This window comes from Plecotus auritus (genome assembly GCF_963455305.1).
Source record: "Plecotus auritus genome assembly, chromosome: 2".
Lineage (NCBI taxonomy): Eukaryota > Metazoa > Chordata > Mammalia > Chiroptera > Vespertilionidae > Plecotus > Plecotus auritus.
Window position 1 is genome coordinate 224,277,493 of NC_137771.1, and position 13,293 is coordinate 224,290,785.

Genomic DNA, 13,293 nt, shown 5'->3' on the forward strand with positions numbered 1-13,293 from the left:
GTCAAACATGGAAATGTGCATTTGATCAGAATGCACTTCGTTACTTTACAGTGAGATTGACTCTTAGGATTGATGGTGTTGAGCACATTTTCTTCATTGAGTCTCAACAGCTTCAGATGTCCCCAGAGGCATTGTGAAAAGGGAGGATTGCTCTGTTGGTTTTCTGGATGTGATTAATTGATCTGTTAAGATTTTTGGTCCTTAAATGTATCTCTGCAGTTCATCTTCAGTATAATTGCTTATGACTATGATCAAGGTGACAGCATGAGAAGGTTATTCATTGTTACTTTGCATTTAAAAAAAAATTTTATTGATTTCCGAGAGGAAGGGAGAGGGGGATAGAGAGAGAAACATCAATGATGAGAGAGAATCATCGGATCGGCTGCCTCCCGCATGCCCCCCACCTGAGATCGAGTTGCACCTTTGTTTTAATTAATATATCATGCTGGCTTAACATGCTGGATGTTTTTACTTGGTTTCTGTCTTTTTATTTCCTAAACCATAAATTGCCTTTTTATTTTGAAGGAGGCTATCTGCATTGGTTTGGGAAGTCAGATATATAGAACACAATGCCAGAACATTTAATGAACCTGAGAGTGTAATTGCAAGATCAGCTAAGAAGATAACTGACCAACTTCTAAAATTTATCAAGTAAGTGACTTCATCTTATAGATGTGGAAAAGTGAGTGACTTTGCATATTGTGTTCTTGCAGTGATCCAGTGCTTAATTTTTGCTCTCTGAATTTGATACCCTTTTAATGTGTTACTTTAAATGACACTTCTTTACATACTTACTGTGATTGTAATTTCTGTATAGGAATGAGAAATTAATCCAAATCTTTCTACTTTTTAACATTTTGAAATAATTTAAACCATAGACATTTGCCACATATATGTATCCCTTTCCATTTGGGTAACATTTTTTTGCGTATCTATAGTGTCCGATGAAATGCCAAGGAACTAGTCTTGGTATAATGCTATTGACTGTAGCTGTAACACTTAATTGGTTTTTGTTTTTTTTAAAATATATTTTTACTGATTTCAGAGAGGAAAGGAAAGGGAGAGAGAGAGATAGAAACATCAATGATGAGAGAGAATCATTGATTGGCTGCCTCCTGGAGGCCCCCTACTGGGGATTGAGCCCGAAACCCAGGCATGTGTCCTTGACAGGAACCTGGGGCCCTTCAGTCCACAGGCTGATGCTTTATCCACTCAGCCAAACCGGCTAGGGCATTAATTGGGTTTTTAGTTTTTATATCAATGTCCTTTTTCTGTATCAGGATCCTATCCAGAATCCCCATCATGCTCACTGTTTTCAATTTCTTCATTTTCTTTAACCTGTTCCCAAGTCTTTCCTTTCTTTCATGACCTCATCATTTTTTATAAGTGTTCGACAATTACTTTGTTACTGGTACTTAATTTGGGTTTGTATATTTCCTCATGATTAGATTGAGTTTTAATCTTTGGGTTAAATCTGTGTCCTGTGAGAGTGTTTGTACATGCATGGATATTCCACATAATTTCCTGCATTGGGAAATCAGAATTGGAATAGTGCAATGAAAACTGACCTGGAAATCAAGATCCAAGGTCTAGCTTAATATCTTCTAGTGAATATTCTGTGTGACTTTGGACAAATTATTCAGCCTTTAAAATTAGTGAGTTTTGCTATATGACCTTATATGCCTTTTCCCCATAGCTATAAAAAATCTGTAGAATACTGTGTTAGAGAAGATAATTTATAAGTTATGCCATCATTCTCAATATGTATCAACAAGTTGCAGTGTCTGTGTCACTTTTCTGGGTTAAATCTGTCCTGTGTCTGGAGGACTTGGACTTATTACCTCTTTCTTAGAACATACTTCTTTCTTTCTTCAGGAAGATCACATACCATTTTCTTCTCCTTTATGCCTGGATATCACTGCTTTAGGATTTGTTCTGTGTTTACAGTGAGGTTAAGATATAATTTGCTTTAAGTTCTACTTCCTTTTTTTCTTCTATTCTCTTTTATCTCAAATCAACCATTTTCCTGGTACTCATCCTATGATTATTACTGGTGATGATACTTAGAAAAACTTCTCTGTGTATTCATTAACTGAGGCCATAGATATATGTTATTTCTGGATTACCAGCTTAATTTTCGTATATACTTCACTGAAAAAAAACCCCTTTTCATATTTTAAGATAGTTGTTTCCACAGAGGGTAGAGTGAAAACCTTATATTTCTCTGCTTGAAATTAGGTATGCTTAGTTGAGCAACTGTTTATATCTAACCTATAGTTTGAATCTTTGGCAACAATAACAACATCTGCGTACTGTTAAAAAAATGAAAAATTGTTTTTTAGGAATCAAGACTGTACAGATATCTCAGAACTTTCTAACACTTCTGAAAATGATGAGCAAAATGCCAAGGCTTTGGTATGAAGTTTGTCAATTTTACAGTGATTTTTGTTAATTCCAAATGGTAACTTGAAAGAATGAATGAAGTACAAAATGTTGATTAATTTTACCAATTATTGCTATATTCCAGTTTACTCTGAAAATAGGGCACTTGATAAAAACATTTTTTAATTATCTAGATAGTGACATAATTTGTTTTAGCCAATAATTGATTATCAATATACCAAACAAAATACGTCTAAGTGAACAACTTAGGCGTGGGATATGTTCTCTTTCCAAATTTTTGCTAGAGAAAAATACATTAAAGAAGTACCTTGGAAATTTTTTTTTTTTTGTAAAACCAGTATCTGAGCATGGACTTAATTGTAGTTTAGAATTCACGAGCTTTACCATGCTCAAGTACCCTGGAGTCCTTCCCTTGGGATGGTCTTGAAGTGTCAGTGAGGCAAGTAGAGTGATGCTGCCCTATTTGAGAATCAGGCTGTTGGATTTGGTTGCAGGGAAGATAGTCTTTAAAAGCAATATGGCGTAAAAAACCCCACCAACATAGCTTAATTTCTACACAAACTTTAGTTCACTGATTTGCATGCTAATTTATATTGGAATAAAAATGGGTATAGATTTAGGGAATAAGAAAATGTGGACAGTTCAAATGTGCAGGAATTGTAGGAGACTCTGTTTCTGGGGTTTCTGCATAGAAATAAAACACAAATTTAAAGCTGCTTTTTATAGCTATATTTTGGAATTAGTGCATGTTCTTAGGGAATGTATTAGGGTATTAAGAATAGTTGGTTTGTTGGAATCTGTGTGCCACAAAGATTATCCAGTATAGTCTGTCTTTTGAGATTTTGTTAACAAGTTATAACCTTGTCTTTCATATACTTTTAAAATTAAAATTACTGCATTTTTAATGAGAATGTTAACACTTAAGGTGCTCTGATTTTTATTTCTAGGATGATAGTGATCTCCCTAAAACATCTTCTGGAAGAAGAAGAGTAAGTTAATCTGCCTGATTGATCTTCATTGTTTACTTATTCTTTGTTTAAAATCAACCTAAGGTCTTAGGTGTTGTCTTTGAAAAGTTACATTGATATAGAGATGGAATACTTTGTAAGAGAAAGGGGAGTAATCTCTGAAAGCTGGGTGGTTAGGAAAGGTTTAGTGGAAGACTTGGAATTTGAACTATTTTCTCAGAATGAGATGGAGTTAAAGCAGTCAAAAGGTAGGGGATATTACAGTCCAAGCTGAAAAAAGGAGGAAAGTGTGGCATGTTAGTGGGCTGCTGAGAGCACCCATCTTACTGGTGTAGAGGGTAAATGCTGGAATAAGCAAAATGGCTGTGTCTGGCTGTTATTTTGGCAGCAAATGATGGTGATAATTGAAAACGAAGGTTTTCATTTAAAGTAGAGGATAAACTGCACAGTCAAAAGAGACAAATATATTTTGAGGGATATGAAGATAGGTAGTAAAGAAAGTGAAAAGTTTATTGCAAGAATCTGGGAGTAAAGGATGGGAATCTAGTCAAGGATCGTGTTTGCTTGGAATGGAAAGGAAGGGAAGAAGATGAGACATTTGAAGGGAAAAATTAACTAGCATTTGGTAACAACCTTTTTTTAAAAAATGAGGATTAGTTGGGGGATGTATGGAAATAAGTTTTGGATATTGGGTAGTTAAATTGTAGTGTCACCAGCAGAACTCTTGAAGTTTTAATGTAATATGTTAATTAAAAGTCAAGGTTATTAATCCGGGAATGTTAAAAAATGTTAACATTTTAAATTTCATCCAAATGCTGCTTAAACTTAAGCTTTTAATAAAAATTTTCATAATCTTGCCCCAGATAACATCGAAAAATTAGACTTGCATTTCTGTCATCTGATTTGTCATTTTCATATAATTCTCCCAAGCGTTTAGTACCTGTCTGGAATTTGTTTGCTATGGCTGCTCTAGCAGATACAAATCTAGTGGCTTAAACATCAAAAATGTCAGGTGACATTCCCTAAATTAGAAGTTTGACATGGTCTCACTGGGCTAAAATCAGGGTGTCAGCATGGCTGTGTTCCTTCTGGGAACTTCAGGGTAGAATTCGTTTCCTCACATTTTCCTGCTTCTAGAGGCTCAGGGCCCCCTTCGTCCACCTTCAGGTCAGCAGTGTAACATCTTCCAGTCTGACTCTGACCCTCTGCCTCCCAGTTGTAAGGACCCTTCGATTACATTGGGCACAACCAGATAATCCAGGACAATCATGCTCCCCATTGCAAGAGCATGCCTTTAGTCACAGCTGCCATGTAAAGGGACATAGTCCCGGGTTCTTGGATTAGGATGCAGACATCTTTGAGTCATTATTCTGATTCTGCCTACCACATTATCCAATGTGATATTTCACATTCTGTGAAAACATTTTCTAGATGTGGGAGATCAGTGCTGGATTGAAAAATGTTTCTAGAGTAACATTTTTCTATATGTGACATTTGATTTTTACAGAAAAGTGGATTTTTTCCAAGTAGATAGAAAGTCAAATACGATATTATGGTGTCACCTTTCCAACACTGAAAATACTTTCAATATTGTGAATGTATTTTTAGGGCCATGACTGGAAAAAAAGGAGCAGCAAAGCCACCAGCTATGTTGAAAGCAACTGGAAGAAACAGTGTAAGGAACTAGTGAACTTAATTTTTCAATGTGAAGATTCTGAACCATTTAGACAACCTGTTGATTTGGTTGAATATCCAGTAAGTTGCCATTTTTTTGAATGTTTGGGGCTTTTCTTATTTTGTGTAGAGGAGATCGATGTAGAGGTATTTAAATTAAACTTCTAAAGTGTAAGATGTCTAGCTTCATGTTAACTTTTTCTCTTACCATTTAGACAGTTACATAATAATGGGAGGATTCTACATGGTATCTATTACCTAAGTAGTCCCAGCTCCAGGAAAACTATAAATTGTGTAAAAAGTGTGTTTTCACTCTAGTAATAAAGGAATGGAAAATGACCTTAAAAAAAAAAAAGTCAGATAATAAAGCACAAACTTACTGTAGAAAGCTTGGAATTTACAAAAATGTAAAGAAGGAAATAAAAACCAGTCCATGTCTGGCTCTTCCTTTCCCGACCCCTCTTCTCCCCTACACTCCCACCAGGTGTATTACCTTTGCCTTTCCCTCTCCTAAGCTCCAAGGGCCCTTCTGCATCTGTAACTTGTTTTGTGAGCCTGCACAGTCCAGCTGGCTTACTTCTACTACCTTTGTAACTTTATCTTACAATTTGAAAAAAAAACAAAAACAAAAAAAAAAACCAAAACAGTCTATGTCCTGCTACCAGGTATAACATCTTGGTTATTTCTTACCTTATCTTTATGACTGGGTCATGTTTTTTTAAAAGTTATCAATGATTTCTAAGCTCCTTCTGTTTTTTTTCTCTTCTATAATCGTATATAATAATCCTATATAATAAAAGGGTAATATGCAAATCAAACAGTGGAACGACTGGTTGCTATCATGTGCACTGACCACCAGGGGGGCAGATGCTCAACGCAGGAGCTGCATCCTGGAGGTCGTGCGCTCCCACAGCAGGAGTGCGCCTCTGCCTGAAGCCCTGAGCCGGGCCCACGGCTGGCGAGCGCAGCGGCCGTGGCAGGAGCCTCTCCCACCTCCATGGCAGTGCTAAGGATATCCGACTGCCAGCTTAGGCCTGATCCCCATGGAGAGTGGGCCTAAGCCATCAGTTGGACATCCCCCGAGGGCTCCCAGACTGTGAGAGGGCACAGGCCAGGCTGAGGGACGTCCCCCTGAGTGCACGAATTTCGTGCACCAGGCCTCTAGTTTTTAATATTTTAGAGATCTGATGCACTTATATTTCTATAAGCAGGAATGAAATTTTTGAACTAATTATTGTTTTTAAAACCTAGGACTATCGAGATATTATAGATACTCCAATGGATTTTGGAACAGTAAGGGAGACTTTAGAAGCGGAAAATTATGACAGCCCTTTGGAATTTTGCAAAGACATCCGGTTGATATTTAGCAATGCAAAAGCATATACACCAAACAAAAGATCAAAGGTAATTTAAAGTGGTTTATAAGAAGAGAAGAGCGTTATCTGTATAGATGATAATTTCCTGCTGGCTGGGAGAGGTTGGAACATTAAAGATAAGTGAGTAGAGCAAGACTGCTGTTGAGAATAGAGCTGCTGACACTGCCCAAGTATCTGCTCTTGCTACCTCAGCACAATAATGTCTGTCTTTCCTGCAGTTTTATGAACAGGATTGGTGCGAGTGAGGGCCTCAGTGAAAAATGAACAAACTTAAATTTGATGTGTAGAAGGATAAAAATCTGTATTTTCATACAGATGGGAATCTTGAAAAGTGGGTTGAAAACTTATTGATAAAGCTGGAAGAATATTAAAAGTAAGAAAATGAAAATCTGAAGGTGGGGGTGGGACTATTGTAAACTAATATTTTGGATCCAAAGAAGAAACACATGAGTGATCTGATTACTTAAGAATACAAGTATGGCCGAAACCGGTTTGGCTCAGCGGTAGAGCGTCGGCCTGCGGACTGAAGGGTCCCGGGTTCGATTCCGGTCAAGGGCATGTACCTTGGTTGCGGGCACATCCCCAGCAGGGGGTGTGCAGGAGGCAGCTGATCGATGTTTCTCTCTCATCAATGTTTCTATCCCTCTCCCTTCCTCTCTGTAAAAAATCAATAAAATATATTTAAAAAAAAAAAAAAAGAAAAGAAAAAAAAAAAGAATACAAGTATGGCCCTGACTGGTTTGGCTCAGTGGATAGAGCATCAGCCTGCGGACTCAGGAGTCCCAGGTTCGATTCCGGTCAGGGGCATGTACCTTGGTTGCGGGCACATCCCTGGTGAGGGGTGTGCAGGAGGCAGCTGATCGATGTTTCTAACTCTTCTCTCTCTCTCCCTTCCTCTCTGTAAAAAATCAATAAAATATATTTAAAAAAATACAAGTATGGAGTACATAACTAAATCTTTGTTAAAAAGTTATACATTGGATAACTTGCAAAACTTGGTGAAGCATAATAAATACACAAAAGAGCCCACATGCTGTCAGGGAATTTTCACAAACATCACAAAACCTATGTGGCCAAGGTGTTGGGTAATTAAAAAAAACACACCACAGCAATAATTAGAGGAGATTTATAGCACTTTCTCTATCATCAGTGACTCTCACTGCTAGTTAATCATTTTGTCTTAATTTCACTTTCTCATTATTATCAGATTCTTCCCATATTATTAATTCTTGTCTCAATTTGAGAACTCTCCCATTGCATTCAATATCCAAATTGCTTATTGGATCAGTTTAACGTTCAAGTCTAAAATTTTTCATGCTTTTGTCAAAGTCACTATTGTGAAACTGTTTCTTTCCAGAAAGGTAATAAATTTCATTAATCACCCCCCCCCCTTTTTAAATATATTTTTATTGATTTCAGAGAGGAAGGGAGAGGGAAAGAGAGAGAGAAACATCAGTGATGACAGAGTATCACTGATTGGCTGCCTTTTGCACTCACCCACTGGTGATCAAGCCTGCAACCTGGGCATGTGCCCTTGACCAGAATTGAACCTGGGACCCTTCAGTCCTCAGGCCGATGCTCTATCCACTGAACCAAAGTGGCTAGGGCAGTGGTCGGCAAACTCATTAGTCAACAGAGCCAAATATCAACAGTACAACGATTGAAATTTCTTTTGAGAGCCACGTTTTTTAAACTTAAACTTCTAACACCACTTCTTCAAAATAGACTCGCCCAGGCGGTGGTATTTTGTGGAAGAGCCACACTCAAGGGGCCAAAGAGCCGCATGTGGCTCACGAGCCTCAGTTTGCCAACCATGGGGCTAGGGTATCTCCCCTCTCTTTTTTTTAAAACATATTTTTATTGATTTCAGAGAGGAAGGGAGAGGGAGAGATAGAAACATCAATGATGAGAGAGAATCATTGATTGGCTGCCTCCTGCACACCCCACACTGGGGATTGAGCCCACAACCTGAGCATGTGCCCCGACGGGGAATTGAACTATGACCTCCTGGTTCATAAGTCAGCAACTCACTGAGCCACGCCGACTGGCTCCCTCTTGTTTTAAATGTATGTTTGAGGATTCATACCATACAACTAATTGTTTAAAGTGTATAATTTAATGGATTCTGGTATATTACATTATCAGGTTTTCAAAATTGTGGTTAAATCTATATAACATAAAACATATAATTTTAACCATTTTAAGTGTGCAATTCAGTGGCATTAATTATATTCACAATATTGTTTAACCGTCACTGCTATCTATTTCCAAAACTTTCATAACTCCAAACAGAAACTCTGTAACCTTCAAGCAATTAATTCCACATTCTCCCTTTCAGCCCTTGGTAGCCTCTAATCTACTTTCTATCTTTAAGAATTTGTGTATTCTAGATATTTCATGTAAGTTGAATAATACAGTTTGTCCTTTTGTGTCTAGCTTATTTCTCTTTTCATAATGTCTTAAAGGTTCATCCAAGTTGTAGTATGTATCAGAACTTCCTTTTTATGGCTGAATAATTATCCATTGTATGGATTGGGTATATGATATTTTGTTTATTCATTTATCTCTTGATGAACACGAGTTATTTCTATTTTTAGGCAATTGTGATTAATGCTGCACTGAATATTGCAGTACTGGTACAAGTATCTGTTAGAGTTCTTGCCCTCAATTTCCTTAGGTATATAAGAGTGGAATTGCTGGTTCATAGGATAATTGTATGTTTAGCTTTTCTAGGAACCACCAAACTGTATTCCATGATGGCTGCATCATTTTATATTTTCTCAGCAAAGTATGAGGATTCTAATTTCTCCATATCCTTGCCAATGTTTTATTTTCTTTTTTTAAACTGTAGCCATCCTAGTGATTGGTTTTGATTTGCACTTCCCTTATTACTTATTACAAATTGTACCTGAGATTTATTTTAATCAGGTATGGTAAGACAAGCAGATCTGGAGATGACTGCCATGGAGGAAGAAGTTTATACTAGCAGATTCCTAGAAATGAGGCACACCTCGCCATGCAGGGCCCCAGGGGGATGCACCAGCTTTGGTCAGTAGGCGGCGGCCGGGGAAGGGAAGATTATAGCACAGAGCCTGTAGTCCTGAGGTTTTCGCAGGAAGGCAAAGCTGGGTGCAAAGTAGAGTTTAGGGTTGGCTAGCTTGAATATTTCCCATAGCTTTGTCCTACAGGGGTGGTCTCCAGGTGTCTGATTCCTGGTGTGATTTAGGATGGGGGGAAGGGAATATTGGCTTGATATGTGAGAGTTTTATCAAGAAGATAGTTAGAGGTATGAACTCTGGATTGTTTTGTGTATCAGAGCCATGTTTGTTTGTAAGAGAGTTCTGTGCTATCTCGAGGAATTAGCTAGCCATGGGAGAGGCAATCTCTCCAGGATCAAGTTTCCCAATGCCAGAGCATCAAGAATACAGAATATAGTCAATACACTATTGTTGAGCATCTCTTCACATGCTTATTGTTATTGGCCACTGTGTATCTTCTGTGGAGAAACATCTATTCAAGTGCTTTGCCCATTTTCTAATTGGATATTTTTTTTGTTGAGTTGTAGGAATTTGTTAATATATTGCGGATATTAATCTTTGTCAAATACATGTTTTCCAGATATTCTCTTATTCTATAGTTTGTCCTTTCACTTGTTGGCAATGTCCTTTGATGTATAAAAGTTTTCATTTTGATGAGGTCCCGTCTACCTTGTGAGTGTGAGTGTGTGTGTGTGTGTGTGTGTGTGTGTGTGTGTGTGTGTGTGTGGTGCTTTTGGTTTCATGTCTAAGAATCCATTGCCAAATCCAGTGTTATAAATGTTCACCCCTATGTGTACTTCTAAGAGTTTTGTGGTATAGCTCTTATATTTGAGTTGTTGATCCATATTGAGCTAGTATTTGCATATGGTGTGAGGTGGAAACACATTTGTCCCAGCACCATCTATTAAAAGAGACTATTCTTTTCCCACTGAATAACTTGGCACTATTTTTGAAAATCATTTGGCCATAGATATATGGGTTTATTTTTGCACCCAGTTCTATTCCATTGTATATATGTGTTTGTCTGTCTGTCCATCTATCTATACATCAGTACCACAGTGTTTTGTTTACTGTAGCTTCGTAGTAAGTTTTGAAATCAGCAAGTGTGAGTCCTCTCACTATTTTCTTTTTCAAGATTCAGCTACTCAGCGTCCCTGGCAGTTCTTTGTGAGCTTGAGGAATGGCTTTTGCCATTTCAAAAAAGTCCTTTGAATTTTTTATAGAGATTGCATTGAATGTATAGATTGCTTTGTGCAGTATTGACATCTTGACACTGTTAAGTCTTCCTATTTCTTAACAGGGGATGTCTTTCCATTTATTTAGGTCTAATTTCTTTCAGTAGTGTCTGTAATTTTTTTCTTTAATTTAATCTTTATTGTTCAGATTATTACAATTGTTCCTCTTTTTTACCCCATAGCTCCCCTCCACCTGGTTCCCACCCCACCCTCTACCCTTACCCGCCCCCACCACTGTCCTCATCCATAGGTGTACAATTTTTGTCCAGTCTCTTCCCGCACCCCCCACACCCTTTTCCCCCCGAAATTGTCAGTCCACTCCCTTTCTATGCCCCTGATTCTATTATATTCACCAGTTTTTTCTGTTCATCAGATTTTTTTATTCACTTGTTGATAGATATCTATTTGTTGTTCATAATTTTTATCTTTACCTTTTTCTTCTCCTTCCTCTTCTTAAAGAATACCTTTCAGCATTTCATATAATACTGGTTTGACGGTGATGAACTCCTTTAGCTTTTTCTTATCTGTGAAGCTCTTTATCTGACCTTTAATTCTGAATGATAGCTTTGCTGGGTAGAGTAATCTTGGTTGTAGGTTCTTGCTATTCATCACTTTGAATATTTCTTGCCACTCCCATCTGGCCTGCATAGTTTCTGTTGAGAAATCAGCTGACAGTCATATGGGTGCTCCCTTGTAGGTAACTAACTGTTTTTCTCTTGCTGCTTTTAATATTCACTCTTTTGCTCTTGGCATTTTAATTATGATGTGTCTTGGTGTGGTCCTCTTTGGATTCCTTTTGTTTGGGGTTCTATGCGCTTCCTGGACTTGTAAGTCTATTTCCTTCACCAAGTGGGGGAAGTTTTTGGTCATTATTTCTTCAAATAGGTTTTCAGTATCTTGCTCTCTCTCTTCTGGCACCCCCATAATTCAGGCTCCTTACACTGTCTTCATATTTTTGGATTCTTTTTTCTTTTTGCTTTTCCGGTTAAGTGTTTTTTGCTTCTTTGTATTTCAAATCTTTGATTTGATTCTTGCGATCCTCTAGTCTGCTGTTGGATCTCTGTATATTATTTTTTATTTCAGTCAGTGTATGCTTAATTTCTAGTTGGTCCTTTTTCATGTCCTTGAGGGTCTCGCTAAATTTATCAGCCTTTTCTAGGAAATTCTTGACAAACCTTATAACCATGGTTTTGAATGCTATATCCAGTTGTTTGCTTTCCTCCATTTCTTTCATTTGTGACCTGTTTCTTTGTCTCCACATTTTGGTTGCTTCCCTGAGTTGATAGAGTGGCTTTGTGTGCTAGGTGTCCTATAGGACCCAGTGGCTTAGCCTCCCCAGTTACCTGAGGTGGACACTCTTGGTGCACCCCTTTGTGGGCTGTGTGCACAGTCTTGTTGTAGTTAAGTCTTGATTGTTGTTGGTATCACTGGGAGGAATTGATCTCCAGGCCAATTGGCTGTGAGGATCAGCTGTGTCTATGCTGGGAGAACTTCTGTGCTGGAGACACCCTTATGAGACAAGACTTGCAAAAGCCTCTGTGCTCAGCTTGGATGGGGCGGAGTCTCAGGGTGGAGCAGACAGCATTGGTTTCCTGTCAGCCCTGCCCTAATAGGCCCCTGTGTCTCAGTGTCCCGTGGTAATCGCTGCAAGCACCTCTGAGAGAAAGCCGCCCTCGAGTTTCGCCTGCTGGCAGACAGTCCAGTTTCTCCCCGAATGAGTCTGGGTCCCCAGAGTCTCACTGGAACTGTAGTTCAGCGCAGTCGGGAGCTTTTGTCTTCCTCCCGCCTGAGAAAGCCAGCCATGTAGTCAGTTGCCCGCCTTCTCTGTGCGCACCTCCATACCTCTGCCTTCTGCAGCTCCCCTGAGTCTCAGTGTGCTTTTCTCTTTCCTTCTAGTTGTAGAATTTCCACTCAGCCAGCCTTCCTGTGGTTCTGGATGATGTCCGTTTTGTCTTTTAGTTGTCGTTTTGAAATTGTGCAAGGCAGCAGTTTAGGTGTTTACCTATGCCGCCATCTTGGTTTCTCCTCTGTGTGTAATTTTCATTGACAAGTCTTAACACCTCCTTGGTTAAATTTGTTCCCATTTATTGTTTTAGATGGTATTTGAAATTCAGTTGCTTTCTTAATTTCTTTTTCTGATTGTTCATTTTTGGTGTATTAGCAACACAACTGATTCTTGTATGTGGTTATTGTACCCTATAATTTCGCTGAGTTCATTTATTAGTGCTAATAACTGGAGTCTTTGAGTGTTATTACATACAGAATCATTATCTGTGAATTGAGATACTTTTACTTCTACCATTCCAATTTGAATGATAATTTTCTTTTTCTTGTCTAATTGCTCTCACTAGAACTTAAAGCACATTGTTGAATAGCAGAGGTGAAAGCAGGCATCTTTGTCTTATTCCTGATCTCAGGGAAAGATTTTCAGTCTTTCACCATTGTATATGATGCTAACTGGGGTTTTTTATATATGCCATTCTTCATATTGAAGAGCTGGTAATTTTAGCACCTACTTTTGTTAAATAATGTTTATTTTCAATTCAAATGTATTACAGAATTTTACATAAAAGCTAATAATGAGCCAAAACCGGTTTGG

The 13,293-nt window shown here is 38.2% G+C and overlaps 1 protein-coding gene across 1 annotated transcript in view; it reads left to right on the plus strand.

Annotated features, from left to right (window-relative positions):
* Window positions 1-13,293, plus strand: part of BRWD1 (bromodomain and WD repeat domain containing 1) — a 91,512-nt gene that overhangs the window by 56,957 nt on the left and 21,262 nt on the right. Inside the window, exons 32-36 of the mRNA XM_080658066.1 lie at window positions 526-651; window positions 2,343-2,415; window positions 3,351-3,392; window positions 4,980-5,126; window positions 6,297-6,449. Of these exons, the coding sequence (XP_080514192.1) occupies window positions 526-651; window positions 2,343-2,415; window positions 3,351-3,392; window positions 4,980-5,126; window positions 6,297-6,449 (541 nt within the window). The remainder of the gene's footprint in view (window positions 1-525; window positions 652-2,342; window positions 2,416-3,350; window positions 3,393-4,979; window positions 5,127-6,296; window positions 6,450-13,293) is intronic.